This window comes from Daphnia carinata, chromosome 7 (genome assembly GCF_022539665.2).
Source record: "Daphnia carinata strain CSIRO-1 chromosome 7, CSIRO_AGI_Dcar_HiC_V3, whole genome shotgun sequence".
NCBI lineage: Eukaryota > Metazoa > Arthropoda > Branchiopoda > Diplostraca > Daphniidae > Daphnia > Daphnia carinata.
The window spans coordinates 7,423,656-7,448,148 of record NC_081337.1 but is presented as its reverse complement, the minus strand read 5'-3'; the positions used below and the strand labels follow the sequence as shown (position 1 = coordinate 7,448,148).

At 38.3% G+C, this 24,493-nt stretch overlaps 9 protein-coding genes across 11 annotated transcripts; 4 read left to right on the top strand and 5 right to left on the bottom strand.

The window, feature by feature from the left end:
* The first annotated feature begins 14 nt into the window (after positions 1 to 14).
* On the top strand, positions 15 to 2,538 carry LOC130685450 (MPN domain-containing protein-like). Its single transcript, XM_057508753.2, has 9 exons — positions 15 to 168; positions 390 to 604; positions 672 to 821; positions 884 to 1,030; positions 1,156 to 1,376; positions 1,457 to 1,626; positions 1,687 to 1,935; positions 2,022 to 2,191; positions 2,261 to 2,538. The coding sequence occupies exons 2-9, from the start codon at positions 449 to 451 to the stop codon at positions 2,528 to 2,530; spliced, it is 1,533 nt and encodes a 510-aa protein (XP_057364736.1). The 5' UTR covers positions 15 to 168; positions 390 to 448; the 3' UTR covers positions 2,531 to 2,538.
* A 125-nt stretch (positions 2,539 to 2,663) lies between these two features.
* On the bottom strand, positions 2,664 to 4,121 carry LOC130685654 (derlin-1-like). Its single transcript, XM_057508977.2, has 5 exons — positions 3,879 to 4,121; positions 3,599 to 3,802; positions 3,350 to 3,498; positions 2,989 to 3,099; positions 2,664 to 2,927 (listed from the first exon to the last, which is right to left on the bottom strand). The coding sequence occupies exons 1-5, from the start codon at positions 4,029 to 4,031 to the stop codon at positions 2,783 to 2,785; spliced, it is 762 nt and encodes a 253-aa protein (XP_057364960.1). The 5' UTR covers positions 4,032 to 4,121; the 3' UTR covers positions 2,664 to 2,782.
* Positions 4,122 to 4,381: 260 nt separating this feature from the next.
* Positions 4,382 to 7,448, bottom strand: LOC130685388 (dnaJ homolog dnj-5-like). 3 transcript variants are annotated; one of them, XM_059496226.1, is made up of 7 exons: positions 7,321 to 7,448; positions 6,119 to 7,232; positions 5,962 to 5,993; positions 5,407 to 5,735; positions 4,995 to 5,338; positions 4,799 to 4,930; positions 4,382 to 4,725 (listed from the first exon to the last, which is right to left on the bottom strand). In XM_059496226.1, the coding sequence occupies exons 2-7, from the start codon at positions 7,217 to 7,219 to the stop codon at positions 4,621 to 4,623; spliced, it is 2,043 nt and encodes a 680-aa protein (XP_059352209.1). In that variant the 5' UTR covers positions 7,220 to 7,232; positions 7,321 to 7,448; the 3' UTR covers positions 4,382 to 4,620. The 3 variants fall into 3 exon arrangements, with proteins under 3 accessions (XP_059352209.1, XP_057364680.1, XP_059352208.1); XM_057508697.2 differs by having other exon boundaries at positions 7,309 to 7,442; XM_059496225.1 differs by having other exon boundaries at positions 7,305 to 7,431.
* A 651-nt stretch (positions 7,449 to 8,099) lies between these two features.
* Positions 8,100 to 11,453, bottom strand: LOC130685646 (chloride intracellular channel Clic-like). The gene is made up of 6 exons (XM_057508965.2): positions 11,237 to 11,453; positions 9,485 to 9,790; positions 9,243 to 9,417; positions 9,065 to 9,156; positions 8,934 to 8,981; positions 8,100 to 8,863 (listed from the first exon to the last, which is right to left on the bottom strand). The coding sequence occupies exons 1-6, from the start codon at positions 11,300 to 11,302 to the stop codon at positions 8,786 to 8,788; spliced, it is 765 nt and encodes a 254-aa protein (XP_057364948.1). The 5' UTR covers positions 11,303 to 11,453; the 3' UTR covers positions 8,100 to 8,785.
* Positions 11,454 to 11,656: 203 nt separating this feature from the next.
* LOC130685419 (uncharacterized) lies at positions 11,657 to 14,058 on the top strand. The gene is made up of 5 exons (XM_059496140.1): positions 11,657 to 12,773; positions 12,838 to 12,913; positions 12,992 to 13,180; positions 13,250 to 13,524; positions 13,597 to 14,058. The coding sequence occupies exons 1-5, from the start codon at positions 11,824 to 11,826 to the stop codon at positions 13,943 to 13,945; spliced, it is 1,839 nt and encodes a 612-aa protein (XP_059352123.1). The 5' UTR covers positions 11,657 to 11,823; the 3' UTR covers positions 13,946 to 14,058.
* Positions 13,984 to 15,039, bottom strand: LOC130685716 (histone deacetylase complex subunit SAP18-like). The gene is made up of 4 exons (XM_057509039.2): positions 14,762 to 15,039; positions 14,587 to 14,693; positions 14,381 to 14,471; positions 13,984 to 14,257 (listed from the first exon to the last, which is right to left on the bottom strand). Exons 1-4 carry the CDS (start codon positions 14,843 to 14,845, stop codon positions 14,063 to 14,065), a joined length of 477 nt encoding a protein of 158 aa, XP_057365022.1. The 5' UTR covers positions 14,846 to 15,039; the 3' UTR covers positions 13,984 to 14,062.
* An 878-nt stretch (positions 15,040 to 15,917) lies between these two features.
* LOC130685288 (protein toll-like) lies at positions 15,918 to 19,795 on the top strand. The gene is made up of 3 exons (XM_057508577.2): positions 15,918 to 18,793; positions 18,861 to 18,966; positions 19,039 to 19,795. Exons 1-3 carry the CDS (start codon positions 16,056 to 16,058, stop codon positions 19,465 to 19,467), a joined length of 3,273 nt encoding a protein of 1,090 aa, XP_057364560.1. The 5' UTR covers positions 15,918 to 16,055; the 3' UTR covers positions 19,468 to 19,795.
* Positions 19,796 to 20,453: 658 nt separating this feature from the next.
* Positions 20,454 to 22,408, top strand: LOC130685526 (V-type proton ATPase subunit C-like). Its single transcript, XM_059496236.1, has 9 exons — positions 20,454 to 20,534; positions 20,591 to 20,894; positions 20,961 to 21,147; positions 21,208 to 21,306; positions 21,380 to 21,541; positions 21,610 to 21,703; positions 21,764 to 21,861; positions 21,923 to 22,052; positions 22,118 to 22,408. The coding sequence occupies exons 2-9, from the start codon at positions 20,609 to 20,611 to the stop codon at positions 22,217 to 22,219; spliced, it is 1,158 nt and encodes a 385-aa protein (XP_059352219.1). The 5' UTR covers positions 20,454 to 20,534; positions 20,591 to 20,608; the 3' UTR covers positions 22,220 to 22,408.
* Positions 22,402 to 23,998, bottom strand: LOC130685624 (S-methyl-5'-thioadenosine phosphorylase-like). The gene is made up of 7 exons (XM_057508953.2): positions 23,871 to 23,998; positions 23,671 to 23,816; positions 23,434 to 23,601; positions 23,085 to 23,340; positions 22,821 to 22,908; positions 22,614 to 22,735; positions 22,402 to 22,553 (listed from the first exon to the last, which is right to left on the bottom strand). Exons 1-7 carry the CDS (start codon positions 23,883 to 23,885, stop codon positions 22,524 to 22,526), a joined length of 825 nt encoding a protein of 274 aa, XP_057364936.1. The 5' UTR covers positions 23,886 to 23,998; the 3' UTR covers positions 22,402 to 22,523.
* Between the last annotated feature and the right edge of the window lie 495 nt (positions 23,999 to 24,493).

Sequence of the window (24,493 nt, the reverse complement as noted above, 5' to 3'; positions counted from 1 at the left end):
ACCATTTCGATTGATCGATTCAGATCGCGATTTTGTTGTTTGACATTAGTTTGACATAATTTTTGGCATTTCAAGAAATTACCAGTATGTGTGCAGGTTCTCCTACTATTAACGGACTAGACTTCTAAGATAACGATAGAACTCGAACTTTGTCATCCGAAGTTCCAGGTAATATTTCATCAACAACTAAACGCATGGAAGATGGGTATGCAAGTTCTAGACTGATAGCTGTTACCGCGCTATCATGGCTGAGAACTCTACAACACCTACCACGTTTACTATTATACCGGCAAACGTGCTATAATCGCCAATGGTTCGGGTCGATTTGCTGACTCCAATTGCTACTACGTCTGATGCAAAATCTTGATTTTATTACTTTTTTTTTTTAGTAAAGGGGAGAGTTGAAGTTTTGCTTGGATTTCTAAAACTGCTTAGACCAAGGATAACCATGATAGATGCATCTGAAGATTCAAGCACTAGTGATCAAGCTGATACTCAAGAGGCAAAGTTAATTGCAGTCAGCACTGAACATACCTCTGAACAATCCAATAATATGGCTGAAACCATCCTCAATGCAGCAATAGATCATGAAATGGATGGAGAAGTAATGCCTTTCCAAACACATTGTTTAGATACTGGAATGCTATGTGATTTTTCATGTTGGCAACTAGGAAAACATAGATGGCAATGAAGATGAGGAACTGAATGAAAAAAAATCAAAAACTGCAGGTGGATTCACTGGAAGAGGAGTCACCCTACAAATGTTACTTGAAGACAATATCCTTCAGCCGAAAGAGGGTGCCATGTCGCTCGAATATATGGTAGGCATAATATTTGCATTTGTCGATCTCGTGAAACTACATTTCCATGCCGTTTTGTACAGGGTCAAAAATTTAATGGGGATTTGTTAGCAGATGGAAAAATTTTTTCTGCTGAAGTCCAAGAAGTTTTCAGTTCCCCAAGCGCATGGGCCCTACGCTGCAAAAAAATTGTCAATCCTGAGCAAAAATACGGATGCGGCTGGTCATCGGTAATTTTTTTTTTCTCGGCATGTTATTCGATAACGACTCGATGAAATGTCGAAGAAATTAAGTTTGTAGTGTTACTTCAAACCGCTTAAACTTTCATCTCTGTTCGACAAATAACACGATGTAGGTTCGATATTGTGGTAGGCCTTTGGATGTATATAAAAATCAGTGGATGCGTAAACGACGACTGGAACAGGTTAGTGACAATTCTACTCCTGATGATTGTCAGATGTCCAACAACGACCCTGTATTACTGGAAACGGAACCCGAAATGGTACCAAATGTCAAATCTACTACCGATCGACAAATAATTAAGCATGAAACGCTAGGAAACAGAACGAGTATCGAGTTAGTTCATCACTTTTTATTCATCACAGTGAAAATTTGTTTTTCCCTTCCTAACATTTACCCTTCTAAACCTTCCTCAGGGATCCAAATTTGTTGATTGAAACTATATCCTTTGCAAACATAGGAAAACTTCAACCCTTTTTAATATCATTGAATACGGCTGTCTTAATTGTGATGGAAGTACATTGCTCCCTGACACGATCCGAAGTTGTTGGATACCTAGCGGGGCAATGGGACATCAACACAAACAGTTGAGTATTTTTATCCAGGATCTGTAAAATGGCTCGCGTAATAGATGATCTTTCTTTAGCACTCACGATCAAGCAAGCTTTTCCGCTTTTGAATCGGAATGAGGAAAACAAACGTGGCCAAAGTACTGAAGTAAAAATCGCCCAATCTATGGAGAACTCCGGACTTTGTCTGGTAGGATGGTACCATAGCCATCCGCTTTCGCCTCCAACTCCAACGGTACAAGATATTGACTCACAGCTTGAACACCAGTTAAGGCTGAAGGGAACCGGCGAGCAAGGTTACCGTCCCTGCGTTGGGATGATTTTATGTAAACCCCATTTTTAAAATTTTTTCATTGGATTCATCGGCTTTGAAAAAATGACACTAATGGAATTTCGCGGTGATAATTTTTAGCGCCATTTCTTCGCACTGATCCAAACCAAACAAACTCAGCAAGCCATTTAGCTTGTTATTGGGTCTGCCCGCCCGCCGAATCTCGACCACTTGAGCTTGGCCGCCCCATGGCTATGCAATACAATGTGGTGTATGATACTTCCGCAAAAGAAGACGTAGTCTCGAAATTGGTAAACACACATTTTTTCGTTTTCCGGATGATATTCCAATGTTTTTCTGGGTTTTTTTTCCTTTCTAAGGAAACATGTCTAAAGTTTTATCAGGATTCTCCTGATCGCACAGACTTTGACGAAATATGGTGTGAGGAACTAACTTTCTTTGATAAACTAAAAACATCGATAATGTCCAGCATGCAGAGTGAAAAAGATGCTGTGGTTATGGACTTGATTGATACACTTCAAACCGCGATCAAAATTGGATCACTGAAAACAGATATTGAAAACGTCGTTTCTACGAAATCAGCAGATGGTGAGCCTCAGAATAATGCAAAAGAAATACAATGCTTGTGAGACAAGAACATCGGAAACTAATACTCATCTATGGATCCCAAGTTATGCCGTTCCTAAACAAATTTTGAATGAACGCGCGAAATCACTAATAAGAATAAATACACAAGAAATCGTCAGACATAAAATTTTTATTTTTTTTTATTATTATTTTTTTTTAACGTAAACGAAAGCAACCACTTTTCAGAAATTGATGACAAAAGGATTAATTTCGTTCTTAAACATACAGAACATCAAACAAAATTGTGTCGGTGATTAATTTTGTCCACCTAAAACATTTCCACGGCCCCAATCATAGCGATGAGGACCTGCATCTACATTTGGCCTGAATTCGGCTCTGGGCTGCGGTGCCGTGCCGAATCCTTGAACTCCGCTTCTTTGGTTCGGGAAATATTTGTACCTAATACAGAAAGAGAGGTACAGCTAATGCAGTGGAAGGTAAAAAATGAAGAATTTCTTACAGAAATTGTGGGGTAGTCAAAAGTAAAGGACCACCAAATTCTTGAGGATATTGAATAGTCAGGAAAAAATACAAATGTCCCACAACAATTCCAACAAGCTCCATGACACCACTGATGTGAATTACGGAAAAAATTTTAATTAAATAATTTGTAAACAATATGTAAAAGTATTAAATAATATGTAAAAGTATCTGTCTCATAAATCCATGTGCCATTGCTGAGTCTAATACATGAAATTTTCTATGGTATTATTAAGCAGTTCAAAAGTATAATAGCCCTAGATTTTTTTTTAGGAGATTGAAAACTCAACAGCTCAACCACTTAAAATACAAATAAAACTTATTTAGAAAAATATTGTTACCCTCCAGCAATGATCAAGTTGAACCCAAGAAGAACCCAGGGTAGGTACATTGCCTTGAACTGGGTTCCGAACCAGAAATTTACAACTGTGTCCTTATTCAGTTGGCACCAGACATACAGTACACTAAGTACCATGGGATCCATTAAATACTGAAATGAAGAGTAGTGATGAACAGGTGAACCATTTTTGCTTCAATATATGGCAGAAAAAAAAAACAGAAAAACAAAAATAACAAAACTAGCTACTTACAGGAAAATCAGCAAGGAGCCCAATGATGACACAGCAGATCCAGTTGAATAATAACATGAAGAAGTAATCTGCAGGTCGTCCACTAAATAATCCAGTCTCCAGTTGCAGTGAATAATTGTATAAGAAATACAAGTTTATGAGGAAGTGAAATCCTGTCCTGGGTGTTATAGGATAATAAAACAATGCAGTTGCAGGTCTCCATATCTAGTTAAAGATATAAATTAAGAACATTAAAACATTTGTACACATCTACCCGGCATAATTTTTTTTCAAATATTACATGGAATGATTCGAATAAAGCATAATAATCCAAGACAAGATATTTAGGGCTAAGAATTCCAAATCTCCCAACAAGTGACAATGCAATAGTAAGTCCAAACCAATGTCGGGTAAAAATGGGCAAATTTTTAAACCAGCTGCTAACTTCACTCATCTTCAAAACCGAAAATTCAATAAGCGAGGTCAAATTCAGAAAATAATCAGGCAAAATAAACGAATTTCACAATATCAAAGATCAAGGCAGACGAACTCATTACGTGTCACTAATAGTCACGGTACGTTTGGAGCGACAAGTTATTTTGTGTTTTTGGAAAGCGGAGCGATATGCTGTGGGAATCACCGTGGAAATGTGAGGGATGCGGTAAACCGTGTAGGTCTACGTTGTACGGGGGCCGTACGTACGTACAATCACTTATACGCGTATCCTATGCAAATTTCGCGTTCAACAAAATTTTGTTTTATTATAAATCCGTCCCACATTAGATATTAAGCAAATGAATAAACTCAAGTTAAAATGTGTATTAAACTGGGAAGGAAGAGACAAATTATTCCGCAACCTCTCGACGAGATTCTAGGACCAAGATAATTTCCAAATACCAGACAAAGCAAAATCGATTGAAAAAAAGGCACCAAAGGTATTAGTTACAAATCACCCGAGAGGACACTTCAGCGTTAACACATGAACAAAAGAACATCAAAAATGTTTATTTTCAAGACGAAAAGAAGATAGGCAACTAGATGAATCAACTTGATTTCCGACCGCCCCCGTTGCTCGGTTGCCCCTGGCCCGGAACGATACGGTACTGAACACGATGAGAATTAGACTGCAAATGGCGCAAATGCCCGGCCTAAAAATTTTATGTAGACATAGTTATAAAGGACCGCATCAGCCGCACAAGAATGAAAATACAACCGTAATACCTGACAGTAAGCCCATTCTGTGATGTCGTACACGGCGCCTTCCATGCAAGCGTAGTATTTGGAACGGAAACCCATATACCGTGATTCAGCCCACAAATCTCCTTCCCGAGCAGAGTGATGAATTTTGCATTCCTGCCAAAAAAAAAAAATAAAACCTAAGGATTACAATCCAATTTTGTGTGCGTAAATGAAGAACCTGGCAATAGCGAGCCGCGTAACAAGGACGATTAGTTTTCACTCTTCTATGACGCTTGGCACAATTAGTGCATCGAATAGTATTTGCGGCCTCATCCATCTTGGCGTGCAACCGGGACAGTAACTCGTTTAGCTCAGCCCAAGCAGATTCCATTTCGTCCGCCTCTTGTACTAATTGATCATAGTGGCTGCGGCGCTCTGGCTGTCCAACCAATTCAAAAGCGTGTGCTAATATTTTGAAGGCTTCTTCAGCTCCTCGTTGCCGATTTTTGTCCGGATGAACCAAAACTGCTTGTCGCTTATAGTAACGTCGAATTTCTTCGTCAGAACAATCCCGCCGAACACCTATAGATCAGTAATGAAATCCAGAGAAATATTACATAGAGTAGGAGAAACAGTCCACATCTACGTACCCAGGATGCTATACGGATCTCTTCCTTTGCAGGCTAAAAGGCGATGCATGGCTTCTTCTCCAGTGGAAGGCAAAGGAATATTAGCATTTAAACCGCCTAATGCACTACTTTCATGGTCAGATAAAGATTTTCGTTGGAAAAATCGGAAAAATTCTCGTATCGACGGCAGCCAATTGGCAGTCACATATTGACGCGAAATCCGTATTTGTACTGTTATCCATTTAGTTACCACAACACTTTTCTCCCATAGGACTGCGTGGCATTGCTGAAGTCCCAGCCAAGCCAAGTTGTAACTCATTCGAATCACGTCAGCGCAGAGACTATATAACCTATTTTCACGAAAGCTTTATCAGTAATCCAGAATGAACAACGATGTTACCGAAGATATTCGGATTGGGAGTATAGAAAATATTGGCGAGAAAATGCCAAATAGAAACGTGATTAGGTAATTCTTTTCCTTGATGCATAATTTTCATCAGATGGGAAAAGTTGGAAATTGTGAATTCAATATTAATGTATAAAGAAATTTTAGTGACAATGAGGTGATATAATTACCAAATGCAGAACCATCCACAAACGCGAGCAAGCTGTAGGGGAAAAAAAGGGAGGGACATAAGTTTCATTTCTACTGTCAATTACTATATAACAGAATAATCCCGTTCAACGTGAAGGACGATACGGCTTAATTCAAATAGGGGCTGGAAAATCATACCTTGGGAAAATATGCACGTGCAAGCGTTGCGCTGGTGCTCGGAGTTTGATGTTTCTTACTTTGACGTCGATTAGATTTTTCATTGTCCTTTTCCCGAACTTTTATTTTCATTCTTTCACTTTTTTTAAGGTCTTTTGCACGAACTTCTACCGGGCTAATAGCTTCATCGTCAGTAAGTGGTTGTTCAAAAGAATGATTATCGATGAACGGCAGTCGATTTTTCTTGTTAATGCCCCCCAAATCTGTTTGAGATCGGACACTTCGTACAGATTCATTCAAACAGTGCCAGTTTTTTTCCCTTGGGCTTTTTGTATTACCCTTAGCAGTATTTTTAGTGGCTAAATTGTTGTTTATTTTCAAAGGCCTTTTGGGGTTTGTGTTGATTTGGCTTCTGTGATTATTTAAGCCCGGTTTTATGAGAGGTTGTGTGGCTTTACTGAAAATTGCAGGTGTCTCTTGTTTAGGGCTTAGCAGTTTTTCTTTATATGTTTCTTTACGGATTTCATTCTCCACCTTTATTTTTTTTGAAACTCCTTCATTAGCATTGTTAGGACTTTCACTTCTTGTAGGGAAAGTAAGAGCATCTTTGTAAGTGCGCTTACTCTGAATCATCTCAGTAGGCTCTTCATGCACTAACTCAGTTTCATATGGTGGCTCTCTAGTCTGCTGAGTTTGCTCATCTGTTATTGACCGATTTTCCACAAGGCTCAAGTTAGCAATTTCTAGAGGGCTGCCTTGGAATGGGTTGTATGTTCCAAAATCACAGTAAGATGGTATATCAGAATTGAGTCTCCTTAGGCATCTACCAGACCCTGTATTATCAGTAAGTAAATCATTGCCACTGAAAGTTCTTGAATATCCTTTATTACCAGATTCAAAGGATTCACTTGTGAACATATTCCGTGGAACTGGTGAATATTGATGATCCACTTTTCGAAATGGACTTTGGTAGTTACTGTAGTGAGAATAAGAACTTTGAGTTGTTTCAGCTGCATAGGGGTGACTGAATGCAGATTCTGTTGAGTAATAAACATAACTTCCAGAATCTGGTGCTGGATTCAAGTAATCAAAATCCAAATTTTCATCTTTTTGATGAGACATTATTTAAATCACCCTAAAGTAAAAATATAAATAACAACGTTGTTTTCTTGTGGAATTCTCTAATAAACTTGACTGGGGGAAATACCAACTTTATTGTTTACTTTATCGAAAGCGTTGTCTACTTGTCACAAGGATAAAGAATTTGCATTGCGGTACGTCCGCAATGTTGTCAGTCGGCTACAAATCATCCCATAGCAGCGTGAACGTGAAGTGCAAGTACTGATGGAGAGGATAATGCTAGCTCAGTATTTTATTTGGCTATTTACCTGTGCATTGTATATATTTAGCGATAGAATAAAACAAATTGTATTACTTTTTAAGCCAGCGGTGGCCAGAGGGAGCATGGAAAAAGTATTCCCATTGTCTGTTTACTTTTTTTTCTCTGTAATTCAATTTACGGTAAGATGTGGCGTCATTTTTTTGTTCAGATTTACTAAATGACCTGCATCACATATAGCGCTCTACGATGTCAGCTTTGAATATGCCGGAAACAAAATTAACACAACGAAATTAACATTGTCTGTTGTGACTATTGTGTTTGTCAATATTTAGTCGTGGGTGTGGGAATCTTTTATTACGTATTTTTTAATTGTTCTTTTTAGGAACTTTCTCATTTGCCTCGAGTAATTAGCTAAACTTTCTAAAAAATAAACAAAAAAATACAGAACAAAATACGATATACCTACCTAGGATAACATACAAAAATTTTATATTTATAATTTCCTAGCACCCTCTGAGTTGTTGCACGTGTTGTCTCCACTTTAATCATAATCTATAAATTTGTAAACAGCGAGAGCTACCAATACTATTTTTCAGTTCCTTGCTCAGCTGCAAAAAGAATCGAAAGAAATAAGGAAAAATGCAAAAATAACGAACTCTCTTAGAAACGAAACTGAACATTTTTATCCTTCCAGCGCAGCGAATGTGGTATTTGTAAAGGCATAGGTGACTTTGTTAGTGCGTATTGTAATGTTTTTGTTACACATTCATGTACCACATCTGGAGACTTATCAAGCAGAAGAACAATATTGTAGAACGAATGAACCAAAAAAAAGTTGAAAATAAATAGGAACCCCAATTAACAAGAAAAAATAAAATAAGGAAAGAATTTCAAGGTCCCAACGGAACTGTAACTAATATTGTTTTTGAAGAACTAAAGTAAGGCCCAAAAAATTAATCTAAGAAAATAAAGGCACATGAAGAGCGTTAAATCTGATAGTTCTGAAAACACTGGTTGGTACAGTCCAGTACGAAAACATGTCAAGGTGGGTCCTTTTAGTTGTACAGCGAAAAACTACACTTTGCCGATTGTAAAGCTACAACGGATAAGAGCGAAGGCAGGATAACAATATGAAAAAACGCCGCCGGTTGCTTTCAAAGGAAACGACAGTTTTTCCCTGTGCATAGACTGGATCCCCTCGACATGTTTCTGAACTAGACTTTGCGTATCTAACTTTTCCCATAAAAAAAAGTTGTACACACATGTTAGTCTTTTTTCTTTTAATAGTTATCATCGTCTAGTCCTTGGCCAAACATAAGCACGAGCACCTTTCAGGATATCTAAAATCACGGCCGAATGTTATCAGGAATGGACGTAGTGTAAGTTGGAGTTTCCAATTCCTCGTGTTTCTTCATTTTTGTCCCCTAGAATACATGTAATACGTATACAAAATAGAAATATTGACATTATCGGTGTTTTGATTGTGGGTTTTACCTGTTGCAACTTGTAATGGTTGATGATATCCTGGTCGGCAGGGCAAGACTAAGAATGATTTGAAATAAATAGGCAACATGAAATAAAAATTCTTTAGGGGACAGGTATGATAATCTCTCCAAATAACAAACCTGGGTAAATGCATCCAAATGATACATGTGATACATGTAACGCCACAGATTAGTCAAATCAGTAGGGATATCAAAATCCATAAAGTACTTTCCTACAAAAAAATATAATAAATAATTATTTTTAAAAATATGGCAAAAAGACGAAGATAAGCAATGTTAGAAAACTTATTTGTCCCACCTGCTACTCGAATATGCTGCAGACGAGGCATCAGTTCGCAATCGAAACAACAAAGGGTATCACCTGTCAGGAACCGATTCCCCCGCTTGCCCAGATGCTCATCGATTTTTCTTAATTGTGAAAGCAAAGCGTTCTTTGACGCTTCTTCTTTCTTCAACAACATAAGCTTGAATTTCTGTCAGAAAACATTAAAACAAAAATTAGAATCCATAATACATTTTTTTTTTATGTCATGAAGTTACGCTATAAACGTTTTCGATGCGGGTAGCAACATCCTTGTCTTGAACAAATAGATTATGACCGCCTGGGACGTTTTTCATAATGTGCCTTTCAATTTTCTCATTTTCCAGAACAGCCAAGCCACCGTCGATCAGGATTGGTGGTGGGGTGGCTTCAAAATTGGTCCGGAAGTCGGGTGGGGGCTTCAGCATATCAACTGTTGTCACTTTTAAGCTGATGGTTTTAAGTTCTGCCAGAAGATATAAATCCATGAAATATTCCTGACAAAACAGGCAAGCTCCCTTGCGGCGGCCATCTATCGTGGACGCCTAGGATACAAAATAATAAAGGTTTTTCATTGTGAAATTTCTAAAACGGTCTTTGACGTCACAGAACCTATCAATATCGACATTTTTATTTTTTTGTTTATTTTTCAGTGACGTCTTCCCGGGAAAATTCCATGAATAGCGCCGCGCCTCTTTTTTAACCGCAACTTCCGCATAATAACGCACTGTCATTGGCTAGCTGAAAAACATAACGTACGCAATTCCAAAGCGATTTTTTTTTTGTTTTACACCGAATACAGTGGCTAGCGCAAATGTTGGGACAGAATCAGATGATATGCAGCAATAGAAAGGCGTTATAAGGCTTTAGATGAGGGAGCTACTGTACAAGAACTATTTACCATCAGGACCCCTAAACTAGGACACACGGCAATCGAAGGCAAACAATCTGCTGATAATAAAGCGTTATCAGTCACATCGAACTAGGTCTCCCTATATGCAAGTTGCCACAGCATCCCTATTGAAGCATGCGATAAGAAGTTCCTGAGGTTCATTGAAAACTTTGACAGCAATCGCTGAACGCAGGTTCTGGTGGTGAAGCTTACAAATACTTCCATCAGCGCATCAAATATTGTCAAGCAAACTTTGTTTTCTTTACGTAAACAGACAAGCCCGTACAAGGGTTGGTTGAACTGTATAGCAAACAGCGCCCACGGCAGGAAGAATATGTAAAAGAAAAAGAAAAATAGGCCATCCTCTATGAGGTCAGCATCACACAAGGGCAATCCAATCGACAAAACGTCCGTTCCGTTTTACCTCTATTACCCTCATCACATGGCGAGTATAAATTTCTCTGATATTGTTGCTGGTAGGAACGTTTTCCCCGCGTTTAAACAACAGAAAAGTTTTTGTTATCAAAATGCAACGTCAGGCACTGTAATGCAGAGGGAGTGGAAAGGGGAAATGCTGCAGGTACCGGAAACCCAGTTAGACTCGAGGTCGAGAGCCAGTTGTAAATTCCGTCCTTTATATGTCAGAATGCGAGAACCCGATGAGCCAAAGCAAACATAGTATGGAGAAAAACGCTTTTTACTGTATACCTTAAGATTTTCAAAAGGAACTGTAGTTTCGAAATATATAAAGCCAGAAAAAAAGATAAGAAAATGCCTCTCTAATCTGAGTTGAGACTTAACAATGGAAAACACGTAGGTCAGAAACAATTTTGCCAAAGACAGCTGAACAAATGTCAAGAAAAAGACTTGCTTTTTTTCCCAAGGTTTATCATTTTTGTAGATAAAACTCTGGACAACCTGTTTGTCAATAATGGGAGTGAATTATAGCCTAATTCACTCCAATGAAACGCGGGATTCTTTCACGAATTGGGCGTAAAACTATGACCTAAAGCGGTGCCGAAGTTTTTTGGAAGTACCTTCGTTACTATTGAAACGATACCGTCTTACGACATGTAACCACTACATACTATTCACTCACTTTAATAATGAGCTCGATTTCGGGGATGTCTCCTCCATGACTATTCCCATTGGCGCTGTCGGACATCTTAACAGAAGGTAAATGTGGGCGTCGAGAACGAACAGACTTGTCAACAAATATGTAAACGGTCGACTGGCGATTGGCAACTAACCTAGAGTCTAGTACGAGAACTGTAAGGGACTACTTCGGCACTACGCCCTGACAGCGGTATTGTGAGGCGAAGGCGCAACGCTGTAGGTAATCGATGTTTAAAAGAATCGATGCGTTTCTCGAAGCATTCCATCTTCCATGATACATGAGAGCCACCTCATTAATTAGAATTAAAATTCACTGGACCTCACTCAGTTTCTTTAGTATTAAATAAAATCAAGAGAATACCTTGAACCAATCTCGGCTTAAACTGTAAAAATGATTACAAACAAATTGTGCAACATATCGGTGGCAACACTGTATTCAGCATTTACCGATTCGTTATTTTGATTTTGTCTTACTTTGAAAGTTTAAATTTGCTCGTTGATTGAGCTTATCTACTAAGCGAACTTTTCTTGTAATTATGTAATGGGCAGCTGAGACAAATCGATTTGACAATGGATATTATTTCAACGTCTTACGCAGAGGGCCAATATCTGAAGTGTATCAAACACCTGTCTGACTTACCAACTAATTCATTGTTTGAAGAATTCATCGTACAAAACAACATTTTGGTATGCAAGTTCCAAATTTCTTATGTAAAGGAAGATGAAGTGCTAAGAAGAGCAGTTGCCGACGATTTCCTTCACTTGCAAAGCAAAACGTTGGCACTTCCACAAGAAAAAGAGTTTAGCTTATTGACTTTAAGTTGTAGTTGTAACGTGATATATTCACTACTCAATTGCAAACATTATTGTGGGAATAGTATTAAGGCAACCGAAATTGCTTATATTGCACTTGAGAAAGCACTATGTAGTCATCTGACTTTTTTTCCTCCAAGAAATGACTCTCCTACTGAAAATTTTGTATCCTTGATTCATCAATTTATTGAGGCCAAGACTTTTAGGCAAGGTGAACTGCCTCTTTTATTGTACAGCTGTGTACTTATTTGTTTATTCAAGTTAGATTTAAGGTATGTTCAGTTGATAAAGGACACTCTGGAAATCTTAGAACACAGTGGGAAAAATGACAATTATTTTTCTAATGATGTACTTCTCCTTTCCCCTCTTGAAATGCCATTACAGCCTAGAGGGGTAAGAATTTCCAGCTCTATTATTTGTGATTTTTCAAAACTTTTTCTTTGCTTGTTTCACTGTGTCAACTCATCTTGGTCTGAGGCACTTGCATTGGAAAGTGGGCAAACCTCATCATTGTCTGAGATCTGGGGAATCTTGAAAGGATTTGTGAATTGTCAGTTGGCTAGCTGCACATGCATTGCATCTAACAATGATGAGACAGAGGACTATGGTAAAATACAAAACATTTATTTGAAGTTCGCACGATGTCTAATCGGCGCTGCAGAGTTTGCTTTAAGAAAGCAACCGCTTATGTCACTAAGGTTTTTAAGGTATTGTTATACGATCACGTTATTTTCTTGTGGAGAAATTTATTAAATTTCATTTGAAATGTAGCCTTGCCGGAGCGGGAGAATTGGCGCAAACACGAGCCTGTTCTATTGTGATGGCCTATGCTGCCACACAGTTTAAAGTAAGCCAACCTGATTTGATATGTTGATGACGACTGTTTCGTCATCTAACCATAGTCGCTGATATTTCATATATTTAGGCATTGGGAGAAGTTGACTTCCAAATTGAAGCACTGAAAATTGCCGAGGAATCGTTGGGGTGCCCCGTTTTTCAGCCCTCTTTTCATTCTGAATTTTATGGATTCCTTCTTGGACAGTTGAAACTATTTAGTCTACCACAAATACCAATCTTGAGATACCACCTCGCGCGAGTTTTTCTCCAAAATCAAGTAATGCTGTAAAATTTACATTCATGAAGAGAAACAGTATTTCTCATAATTTAGTGATTACTGTCATAGCGATACAAAGAAGCAACCGTTGAATATGAAAAATTGTCAAAGACTCCATTCCAAGAAAATTGGATTCCTTTTTCGACAGCTTTCGAACTTCGCTCACCTTCTACGACTATTGTACTACACGAGTATATTCTGGCTCTCCTCCTGGCAAATGATTGTCAAAAGGCGCTTGACATCATCGAATCTTCTTTGGAAGAAGATTTCTTGATACTCTTTTTCCATGCGGAAATTTGCGTCCAACTGAAGCAAAACAAAAAAGCTATTAAGCTTTTAAGCAGGTAATGATCAACAATAGTTCTGATGTAAGTTAGATTTGCCAAAATAGCTAACGACATACAACTATCTTCTAGGTCTATTGCTAAACTTAATGAACAAAATTCCATCACTTATCCAGTAAACGGTTCTAAAGAAGTGATCATGTCAAAACTTCGCTTTAAAATGTCGGAACTTTTGGAAGAAACTGGGAATACGAAAGACGCTCATCATCAACTGAAACTGTCTTTCCAGAATGGCATGGTTATGGACAGCAAAATGCAGAAGTCTTATCATAAATTGATGAGTAAATTAGGGATGGCAAAAGAAAATCCCGTATCTTCTGATCCCCAGCGAGAAATATTGGTGTTGAAAATCCTTGAGTTTACGGAAGACCTCGGCATTCACTACTTGATGGGCGCCATAAAAGGTGTAAATTTCTTGTAAACAATTAAGCTTTGCAAGAACAGAAAAAGACGTAAAACTTTTTTGTGTAGGAGATTTTTACTGTCAATGTGAACACTTGGGACCAGTAGTGACAAAACGATTATCCAAATAAAAAAATCAGTATGGTCTGAATCTTCGGTTGCTTTGATTATTCATATTTCTGCTAGGCGGAGTAATCGCAATATCAATGTAGTCTCCTATGGTAAAACGGCATTGTTTTAGGGTTTTCATATCATCAGGTCCACGTTCTCCTGAAACAGTAGTACCGATTTCGCGCCGAGACATACTTAATGTACTTCTGTCAGGATATATCTATATACAACCATTAAATGTTAAAATCAGAATATTAAAGCAATACAATTTGCAAAATAAAAACAAATATGATTAATATGAAATCTCCTCTTGCATATTGTTCCAACAATATTGTACATTTACCTGTGCAAATGAAAAGCGTGTCCCACGACGTCTTGCTTCATAATTAACTTCTCTTACCAAGCCAGTTATTTCTAAAAGAGTTGCATCAGTCCTAGAAACAGAAAAAAGTTGCCACAATTGAAAGAGAAGACAATAGAAAACGAATGTTGTACGAAAACATTTTTGATTTATTAGTCAGCCACTTGTTATTTCAGAGATATGCTTACCAGGTGTAAATCTGAAGTTCAGTTGCTGGGACACTTCCCCTTGCATAGTCACCAAGACTATGATGTCTACCCATTGCACAAAACACACGAAGCAATAGTGGACATGTCTGCTCGAAGTACATGAACAGTTACTTCAACAATATCTAACCCAAAATACCCAAACATGAAACAGTACCTTTTCTCTGTCAACTGATTTTTCGGTTTCTCTATTTTCTTCCAATCGTACAGCCACAGCAGATTCCACAGTTCCAGTGGCCATCGTCTTATGCCGTCAACAGCAAGTTTTTTTCGAAAGATTCTCTTAGAACAAAAGCTCTACCGAAGATTGGCGAGAGAGAGATGAAAAACCTTATAATACCGTGAAAGCTTTGCTAAAAGTGCAGTAATTCAATTCAATAGATGCGGTTTTCAATGTGATGGTACCCCAATGAGTTACTTATGGTAGCTTGCAAATGTGGGAACTGGGAACACTAAGATGCTTTATTGTGGCGCCCAGCTGCGTCAAAATGGAAAACTAACTCTTCGTTTTCCGTGGCAGGAAGTATGACTAAAAGCGTGCGTACGGGGGACAAATTTGAGGATACTGCGCGGACTTTTGGTAGGAATTGCACCGATTAGCTGTAATCGGGGTCCCCACCCCGAAAAAAAGTGGCAACAATGACTAAAATGCGGGATTTTGTTTGGTCTGGAACAGAATGATTCAGAAGAATCATGTTGGACTACAAGAAACGATGAATAATAAAAAACAAGAAGATGCGCTCCTCACCGCGACGCCCATGCCACGATAAACCCGAATGCCCCCATGTACCCTTTTTCAGGGAGTATGCGCTCCTCTCATCGTAGTTCATGCATATTGCATCGTTAATAATATTTCGTACGTGCTAAAAACGAAACGCATTTAGGTTATGTAGGTATCAAACTGTTCAGATTTCCAATAAGAACAGGTGACTATAAGAATAACAATGCAAACGAACGTGACTATGGCAACTGCTTTAATGATTCCGTAACTTTCTCCTAGAGCACGTCTATTCCCATCAGCTGCTGCAGGCAATGTTTATGTGATTTGCAATAATACACAAAGGCCAACGCAAGGCTGGTTTGCTACTTTAAACGGCTATTGTTTGATCCAAAACTTGCCAGATTTCAGAGCTATCATCCAGAGACACACAGTGGCTGGTTACAACATCCAAATGGCAAAGGGGCCATTTGAAGACAACAGAGCATTGTTGAATTTAATTGTATATTTCCATAGGTGGCAGGCAGAACTACGACGGGGAAAGCGCTGCACACTGCAAGCTGTAATTTCCGAGAACAGGCCTTTATAATCTACCTTATTTCAGTACTCTGAGATAGAAAGTTCGTAGAATCGGGAAACAGGAACGTCATATTGTTAACGTCAAGGTCATGATTCTCTTCTCTGTGTAGACTGATCGACAGTGTTAAATCGGAAGTAATGTAAACGACTTAAAATGTATCGTCTTTTTCTGTTGTGTTGTGTTCTTATACAAACCGCTGTTATCGGCCAAGAATCAGGTGCAATTGTCATTCAGCATCCAGAGAACTTTTGGAAATGTTCATCAAGCCATCACCCTGAATGTCGATGCTTTCCATTAGATAATGGTGATTTCGACTTACAATGTTCCATCGGTGAAGACTATTTTACTGCAAGTTACGTTGTGAAAGAAGGTAGTGTCAGTTCATTTGTGATTGAGTGTCCATGTAATGAGACCAATCCACTCACTGATTCAGTGTATACATACCTCAAAGGAATTCCAACAAGCAATATTTCAGTTCTTAAATTCAATTTTTGCCCTCTTCCAAAGGAAAGTTTATCCACATTCTTCGGTGGACATCTGAATCTCAGTTTCATTCAGCAAATCTCTCTTCGATCATGTACTCCTATTCCAACACTACATCATGGCTCATTTCGGCAAATATCACAACTTACAAATTTAAACCTGCAGAACAATCAATTAGAGTTTTTGCCTGATGGTTTGTTTGAAGATCAGTTTAATCTGAAAATACTTTGGTTGGAAAAGAACAAATTAGAAACAATCAATCAACACATATTCAAGAATCTACATCTACTAAGATCCCTTCAGTTGGGCTCTAATAAAATTACCCAATTCGAATTTGGTGCCTTCAATAATCTCCAAAATCTGCTCCAGTTGAATCTTCAAAACAATTTTCTGGATACACTCCCCTCTCATGTTCTCCAGTCTTTAATAAATTTGACATACCTAGATTTGAGTAATAATAAATTGACAAACTTGGACAAGGATGCTTTCCAATTTAACGGAAAATTAACAGAACTTTTCTTGCGGAACAACTCGCTTGAAGAACTGCCCGAAGGAATATTTCGTAACAATAAAATGCTGAAAAAGTTATCCCTACAACTAAATACCAAGCTTTCCATCATTCGTCTTGGTGTTTTCAATAATCTGGAGTCATTGCTGGATCTAGACCTGAGCAATTGTTCTTTCGATGAATCTTCTTTCGACAAACATGCTTTTACAAATTTGACGCAGCTGACCACACTGAATCTAGCGCGAAATAAACTAACGAGTTTAAATCCCGATTGGTTCTTGGGATTGGCTAGTTTAACGCACTTAGATCTGTCATGGAATTTGATTCCAACTATTGAGAATCAAGCCTTTACCAGCCTGCGACTCCTGAATACACTCAAGTTAAACGGAAACCTACTTGTCAGAATTGAAGCAAACATTTTTCAAGGCGTTGGAGCCTTAAAAAGTCTTTACCTTGAAGATAATCAACTTGAAATCATCCAACCGGAAGCCATGAGGCATTTGACAGAATTAACTATCATAAATCTGGCTCGTAATCGTCTAAAGTTTGACGAAGGTCTTGTGAATCCTCTTGATGGTTGGAGGCAATCTCCTTTGCAGCACAATTTAAAACTGGAATCAATTGATCTGTCTCGAAACGAAATTGCGGATCTTTATTCTGACTGGTCGTTCATGAAATCTTTAAGCCGTCTCATATTGAGTCACAACTTATTAACTACTCTGACGTTCACCGACATAGCAAGTTTATCTCCACAACGAGACTTCAGTGTTGACCTCCGCCACAATCAAATAGAACATGTCAATTTCAAATCAGCCAATTTAATTGATGGTCGATCTGATGATGAAAAGTTAGAAGAATCTGCGGTAAAAAAACGGATCTTCTTGGATGATAACCCTCTTGTATGCGACTGTAATGTGTACTTCATGGCACAATACATGAATCGTACAATGCCTGCCACAAAACATTCATGGAAAATAATTGCCCCGAAGCTAACCTGCCAAGAGCCTGCAATGCTTACTGGTATAGCACCGACATCAGTTCTTCCACGGCAGTTTGTTTGCAAATGTGAAGGGACTTATCCGTGTGGTTGCTACCAGCGGCCAGTCGATAGAACACTACTATTTGAATGTCAACAGAAGAATTTGACTGACATTCCAACTCGCCTGCCCCAACTTGCTGGTTATGACGTCCAACTGAATCTTTCCTCTAATTTGATCAATATTGGACAAGTCAACGTAAACGCGTTGAACTGTTGCGCCGATGTCACCGTACTGGATTTGAGTCACAATGGTATGGATTCCTCTGTTTTTACCTCTCTTAGCTGGGCCCAAAATCTTCACCTTCGATACCCTAGACTCCGTCGGCTAGATCTTTCTCATAACAATTTCAGTCATATTCCTATTGGAGTTGTCGATGCATGGAATGGGACGCAAAAGTTGACGTACAATTTGGGTGGAAACCCCTGGAAATGCGACTGTTCCAACCTGGCTCTACTGAAATTCATTTATGGTTCTTGGAAACGCGTGGAAGACTTTCACCACATGATGTGTGCCAATGGACTTTTAATATCGGAATTGTCAATAGAAAAGCTTTGTCCGTCAGCCATTGCCGCGACAAAATATTTGACCATAGCGATGCCATTATTGGCTTTGCTGGTCTTCTTTATCTGTCTTCTGTTTTACCGTTGCCGGCGAGTAATCCTTGCCTGGCTTTACAACCGCCAGTTATGTCTATGGTGTGTCGTTAAAGAAGAGGAAGAAAACGACGAACGCATGTACGATGCCTTTATCAGTTTCTCTCATTTGGACGAGAAATTTGTTAATGAACACCTCGTGCCCCAACTGGAACGGCCTCCGTTGGGCTTACCGCATTACCGACTTTGCCTTCATTCCCGTGATTGGTAATTCAAAAAATTTCATCCTCAACTTAATAATGTTTAGGATTTGAATCTATTTTTTAAATTTTAGGTTGGCTGGGGAATGGATTCCTGATCAAATTGTACGTTCAGTGGCCACCTCTAAGCGAACTATTGTAGTCTTAACTGAAAACTTCTTGGACAGCTTCTGGGGCAAAGTAATTAATTTTATATATTTTTTTAATGTCAGCTTCTTTGTACAGTTCCTTTTTTTAATTCATTTTGCGTAGCTTGAATTTCGGACAGCCTATCACCAAGTACTTAAAGATAAAAGGATGCGATTAATTATCATTGTCAAGGGAGAGCTTCCACCTAAGGATAAAATGGACCAAGAACTTCAAACTTATCTCTCCTTGAACACGTATCTGAAATGGGATGATCCGTTTTTCTTGGATCGCCTTCGATATGCCCTTCCTCATAAGAAAAACGTATTGACACCTGGTTTGAATATAACACAGGCCATTAAGGAACACGCTGATTCGGTAGGAAAAGAGACGGCTAACGGGATTAAACCCAACCTACTTCCACCTTTGCCTTTGCTCAGTGACCGTGAGAGGCAGAAAGCACATGTAATCTTGCCCCCTGATATTGAGATGTCTCTTACCCCCACCAGCTCAGCTAGTTCTACGGTTCCATTCTTCCCAAGTTCACCCAAGTGAGACAACTAAGATTTAACAAAGATTTGAGTTTGCCGCTTGTGGAACGTATATCGTGCGCTCATTTTGCCTTGTAACGTGTCGTGAGGTGCAATCTAGTTTATGTGGTACAAAATTCGTAGTGATGTGACAAACGCTTTAGCGCCAAACTCACATTGGGAAACTATTAACACGACTAATTTTTGTAATTTAGCTTTTTATTACCCTGTATTCATATTGCTCCCTGTCTTTTAATGCGTGATTGCTATCAACCCCTTTCAAGTCTTTCGAGAATGAATCGCACATGTATGTATCAGAGTAATTAGATTTTGGTACTCGTGTTAACAGAAAAGTTGACTTCGTATACTTTCGTTGTCGATTTGAAGCGTCTGGTTGCAGATAATTTAATTGAAATGTACGGTATATGCAGCGTTCCGAAACTTTCACCATTTGGGTTTATCGATGCTCTTAAAAAACATGTTACAAAATAATAAAAATAAAATAAAATAGTAATTCAAAATAAAACAGGTGGCAGTTGATATATCTTGAGTTGAAAAAACAAATGTCTCATTTCGCCTCATAGTCGATTAAAAATACAAGCTAATGTGAGTGCAACGAAACAAAGCTAAGAGCAATGGGCCTGTTGATGGAGGCTGTACTAGTTAGATGTGGCCTTTGAATAGTAGGATAACATCCGCTGGATTTTCGCAACCTGTCATCCCTTTGAACGTCACTAGAATAAATTTCGCATGCATGTAGCCCTAGTCTAGAATGCTACATGTTAGTAAAGATAATTATGCACGTTTAATGTGTCACGTAATGCATACAACCACCAACCAGTGATTTATTTCCGTTCTTTTAAGGTTTACCAAAAGTGAACGAGCACCCTTTCTTTATTTTCTCTTTAGGCCCTAATAACATTTAACCAGATGATGATTTCTACCACTTGAGGCGCTACGAGCATTTCAGCGCAGTTTTAACTTTCAAAACTGACTTTCTTTCATCGCACATGCCAGGCCTTTATTTAGTAGACAATCTCAAGATCATGTGACAGTGACCAACTTTATCCTGTGACTTCAAGTCGAGAAGAGGTAACTGCAATGTTTTGACTATTGTTCTTCTAAATTTAATCCTTTTTCATGTACAGTACCATCAACAAATCAGAATGACCGAATTCTGGTTGATTTCTGCTCCTGGAGATAAAACTTGCCAGCAGACTTTTGACAAACTGAATGATGTACTTCACCATCAAAACAATTTGTCCACAAACTGGAAGTTTGCAGTTCCTGATTTGAAAGTTGGAACTCTAGATCAGTTGGTAGGTCTTTCTGATGATTTGGGTAAGCTTGATGTTTATGTAGAACAAGTAAGCCGAAAAATTGCCCTGTATTTGGGTGAAGTATTGGAAGATCAAAGAGACAAGTTGGCTGAGAACTTGCTTGCCAATGGAGGTATTTTAATCTGGTACCTAGAGTACTAATGGATACTGACTATAATATATATATATTTTTTCACAGTGGATTTGGTTACTTACCTAACTAGATTTCAATGGGATATGGCCAAGTATCCAATCAAGCAATCCCTTCGCAATATTGCAGATATAATCAGCAAGCAAGTAGGACAGATTGAGACTGATCTGAAATCAAAATCATCTGCGTATAATAACCTTAAAGGAAACTTGCAGAGTTTGGAGAAGAAACAAGTGTAAGTTTTTGTGACTTGAACAAAACAGTAACACTTAACCAAACTTGTCCTGGTTAATAGTGGAAGTTTAGTTACCCGAAACCTGGGAGAACTGGTGAAAAAGGAACACTTTGTTTTGGATTCTGAATATCTAGTTACACTATTGGTCATTATTCCCAAGTATGTAGTTTTTTTCTACTCTGTTTCATAGTGTGATTTATTCTGATTTGTATTTAAAACAATCTATCAATAGGGCCATACTACAAGATTGGTGGGACAAATATGAAAAACTTACCGCAATGGTCGTCCCACGCTCATCCCAACTGGTGACTCAAGATGGTGAAAATGCTTTGGTCACTGTTACTCTCTTCCGAAAGGTGGTGGACGAATTCAAACATCATGCCCGCGAGCACAAGTATTTCGTAAAACGTGTTCCTGGTCAAAATATGGTGATCGTTAATTACCGCGTCATGTCCTAATCAGGTTTATCGTTCGCGATTTTACCTATAATGAAGAAGAGCTAGCCGCTGGAAAGAATGAAATCACCAAGCTTGCCACGGATAAAAAGAAGCAGTTCGTAAGTAGTAACTCAGCCTGTTTTGTTGGACATATTTTCTTTGAATTCATGACATTGCAGGGCCCATTAGTGAGGTGGTTGAAGGTGAATTTCAGCGAAGGATTTACCGCTTGGGTACATGTAAAGGCTCTGCGAGTTTTTGTAGAATCAGTGCTACGGTAAATCGACTACTAATTATTTATTAAAATTATCAAATGGAGCAGGCTTACTGTGTTGTAGTTATGGGCTACCGGTAAACTTCCAAGCGATGTTGCTGCAACCAAATAAAAAATCGACCAAACGTTTACGTGAAGTGCTCAGCCAGTTATACCTTCACTTGGATAACTCTGCCCTTCAAAGCGCGCATGATGTATGTAAAGTTCTTTCTCTAATTAATAATGTTTTAATGCATTTCTTTTTCTTGACGGTGAACAGAATGTCGACATTCCTGGTTTAGTTTTCGGTCAAGCGGAGTATTATCCCTACGTCTATTACAAAATCAACATAGACATGATAGACCTCCCGGGAAAAATCTAAGCCACCTACTTCCAGCCAAAAGTGGAAGCTATTTAGCGTTTTCTCTCTTTAAGATGAATTTATGTCTAGCTAACATTCCTCTTTCACTCCTTTTAAAATGGTGTTCTATACTGATAAGGATGGTTTTTTCCCGATGTGCATGTGTATAGTCAACCAGTAATAAAACCCGAAAAACGTTTAAGTTCTCAATGTTATCCGTTTGTTTATTGTCATATTACACGAAATTGCTTAAAATACTACAGTTAGTAATAATTGCGTTACACAATTTTCGGCAGTAACGAAGTTCGGACAATTGGCGAATATATCAACTCATGACGTTTTGTTGAACATTATCCTAAGACAAATTATGGAAGGTTAATTCGAATCCTACATAGTTTTTACGTAAATGGATTACCTTCAATTCCTCAAGGGTGAATGTCCAATCCAACTTTGCGATAATAGGAACTGCAGCGCACAATACTTGAGTAACTTTCCCAACGTTTTCGCGGAAAGTCGTCAATGCAAGTTCTACATTAACTGTTTAAGAAACAAATTTAAAATAGTGAAATAGGCATGTAACTATTAATGAAATGGTATAAAGTGTCCCATTTTGCATCCTCACCATTCTCATTATGTGGATGCCAGCAATCATAATCAGTTGCCATTGCTATGGCAGCATAGCAAAGTCCAGCTTCTTTGGCCAAAATGCACTAACACAACACCATTGTGAAAAACAGTTAATAGTAGAATTCACTTCTTACTTTAAAAAATATGGTACAGCAAAATGTTGGCTGTCAGGTAGATAACAATTTTCCAAGTTTTCTTTTGAATTCCACTTAACGTCCCTACAGAACTGGCAGTAACAGCTTATTTAAACTCAAATTACCTCTGGAACAGTTGTCATGTTAATTACATGACCACCCCAAGACTTGAAAAGAAAACTTTCAGCCTTGGATGAGAACCGAGGACCTTCAATAGTAACACAGGTCCCTGAAGGGTGTACTGGTATATTGGATGCTTCTGCAGCTTTTTTCAAGCAATCACGAGTAAGAGAACAAAATGGTTCAGCTACTGGCAGGTGACAAATGCCAGGAAGCTGAGCACATGTTCCATCATAAAATGTTTGCATCCTTTTTGTAGTTCTAAAATTATTTTATTTATTTTACAGAAAGAAAGTTTATTAGTAATGAATGAAATATTTAGTGTTATAATGTCTAACCACTATATGCCATTACCTGTCTATGAACTGGTCCAATATTACAAGATCACCAGGAGCTATTTCCTCTTGCAAGGAACCACATGCTGTTGAAACAAGTACATGAGTGCAACCTTCCTCTTTCAACGCCCATATATTGGCTCTGTAGTTAATGTTAGTGGGCATGATTCCATGTTTGCGATTGTGTCTGTAAAAATACCAAATAAACAACATTGGGAAGAAACCCACATAAATAAAATAATAAATATTAAGCTACCTCGCAAGTACTACACAGTCTACACCCTCGATTTTTCCGGAGACCAAAGCATCTGAAGGCTCACCAAAAGGGGTGTTTACAGATTTTTCAACCGGATCTTTTAGGGCATCCAGTTTATAGAAACCGGATCCGCCAATTATACCAATCTAGTTATGAGTAATAATCAAATCAATTCGCTTTACATCACGTATATTTCTTACCTTGACTTTAGACATGGTTTCTGAAAGCGGAAAAGAACTTCACGTGGTTGTGGTGTTTCGTGGGCGCGATAGCAATGGCTCATGAATTACATTTTGAATGGGATGGTTTTGATTTCTCCCAAAAGATGTCAGCGTGTTCAGCAAAAAATTAAAATAATTGTTGTAGGAAAAACTAACTGGTCGATTCCGCGAAAATTGCCTTTTTTTCAATAAGTCAATCGTTTTTGAAATACACAGAATATTTGATACAATGCTAGCGCGCCAGTACGCTGCAGCACTAATGCGATGCAGCAAAAATATTCAGTGTATTTCACAATTGGTTCACTTAATGAAAAAAATAAAAAATTTTCTGGTATCAGCATTCAATTTCGAGTATATTCTGTGTTATGCAACCGATTCTGATGACTGCCGGTTTTTGCAGAAAAAAATTTTAAGCTCGACTAAAAAATAAGCCCGAATTTTCTTATTTTTTTGCACAATTATTCGGTATAATTCAAAAACGGCCAAATTGACAAGAAAACTAGTGGCTTTTTCAAAATCAGCGTTAAATTTTGATTGTACTGTGTGAATTTCATCGAATTCCAGGAGATGTCGTTTGTGGCCAATTTTGGCAAAATTGGGAA

Bases quoted from the DNA above. Each gene is read 5' to 3' on its own strand.
- LOC130685288 (XM_057508577.2), top strand. From the start codon at position 16,056: ATGTATCGTCTTTTTCTGTTGTGTTGTGTTCTTATACAAACCGCTGTT. The intron at 18,794-18,860 runs GTAATTCAAAAA...TTTAAATTTTAG, and splicing joins TGCCTTCATTCCCGTGATTG to GTTGGCTGGGGAATGGATTC. The intron at 18,967-19,038 runs GTAATTAATTTT...CATTTTGCGTAG, and splicing joins TGGACAGCTTCTGGGGCAAA to CTTGAATTTCGGACAGCCTA.
- LOC130685654 (XM_057508977.2), bottom strand. From the start codon at position 4,031: ATGAGTGAAGTTAGCAGCTGGTTTAAAAATTTGCCCATTTTTACCCGA. The intron at 3,499-3,598 runs GTAAGTAGCTAG...TCTTCATTTCAG, and splicing joins GGCTCCTTGCTGATTTTCCT to TATTTAATGGATCCCATGGT. The intron at 2,928-2,988 runs GTAAGAAATTCT...TTTCTGTATTAG, and splicing joins TTGACTACCCCACAATTTCT to GTACAAATATTTCCCGAACC.
- LOC130685526 (XM_059496236.1), top strand. From the start codon at position 20,609: ATGACCGAATTCTGGTTGATTTCTGCTCCTGGAGATAAAACTTGCCAG. The intron at 20,895-20,960 runs GTATTTTAATCT...ATTTTTTCACAG, and splicing joins GAACTTGCTTGCCAATGGAG to TGGATTTGGTTACTTACCTA. The intron at 22,053-22,117 runs GTATGTAAAGTT...GACGGTGAACAG, and splicing joins CCCTTCAAAGCGCGCATGAT to AATGTCGACATTCCTGGTTT.
- LOC130685624 (XM_057508953.2), bottom strand. The intron at 22,909-23,084 runs GTAATTTGAGTT...GTGTTGTGTTAG, and splicing joins ACATGACAACTGTTCCAGAG to TGCATTTTGGCCAAAGAAGC. The intron at 22,554-22,613 runs GTAATCCATTTA...AATTTGTCTTAG, and splicing joins TCACCCTTGAGGAATTGAAG to GATAATGTTCAACAAAACGT.
- LOC130685388 (XM_059496226.1), bottom strand. From the start codon at position 7,219: ATGTCTCATCAAAAAGATGAAAATTTGGATTTTGATTACTTGAATCCA. The intron at 5,736-5,961 runs GTAATTATATCA...TCGTGAAAATAG, and splicing joins TGTGGATGGTTCTGCATTTG to GTTATATAGTCTCTGCGCTG. The intron at 4,726-4,798 runs GTATTACGGTTG...TAAAATTTTTAG, and splicing joins CAGAATGGGCTTACTGTCAG to GCCGGGCATTTGCGCCATTT.
- LOC130685646 (XM_057508965.2), bottom strand. From the start codon at position 11,302: ATGTCCGACAGCGCCAATGGGAATAGTCATGGAGGAGACATCCCCGAA. The intron at 9,791-11,236 runs GTGAGTGAATAG...TTTGTATCCTAG, and splicing joins AAATCGAGCTCATTATTAAA to GCGTCCACGATAGATGGCCG. The intron at 9,157-9,242 runs GTGGGACAAATA...ATTTTTTTGTAG, and splicing joins GCAGCATATTCGAGTAGCAG to GAAAGTACTTTATGGATTTT.
- LOC130685716 (XM_057509039.2), bottom strand. From the start codon at position 14,845: ATGGCCACTGGAACTGTGGAATCTGCTGTGGCTGTACGATTGGAAGAA. The intron at 14,472-14,586 runs GTAAGCATATCT...TTCTGTTTCTAG, and splicing joins GAACTTCAGATTTACACCTG to GACTGATGCAACTCTTTTAG. The intron at 14,258-14,380 runs GTAAATGTACAA...GGTTGTATATAG, and splicing joins CACGCTTTTCATTTGCACAG to ATATATCCTGACAGAAGTAC.
- LOC130685450 (XM_057508753.2), top strand. From the start codon at position 449: ATGATAGATGCATCTGAAGATTCAAGCACTAGTGATCAAGCTGATACT. The intron at 1,377-1,456 runs GTTAGTTCATCA...AACCTTCCTCAG, and splicing joins GGAAACAGAACGAGTATCGA to GGATCCAAATTTGTTGATTG. The intron at 2,192-2,260 runs GTAAACACACAT...TTCCTTTCTAAG, and splicing joins AAGACGTAGTCTCGAAATTG to GAAACATGTCTAAAGTTTTA.
- LOC130685419 (XM_059496140.1), top strand. From the start codon at position 11,824: ATGGATATTATTTCAACGTCTTACGCAGAGGGCCAATATCTGAAGTGT. The intron at 12,774-12,837 runs GTATTGTTATAC...TTTGAAATGTAG, and splicing joins ATGTCACTAAGGTTTTTAAG to CCTTGCCGGAGCGGGAGAAT. The intron at 13,525-13,596 runs GTAATGATCAAC...ACTATCTTCTAG, and splicing joins GCTATTAAGCTTTTAAGCAG to GTCTATTGCTAAACTTAATG.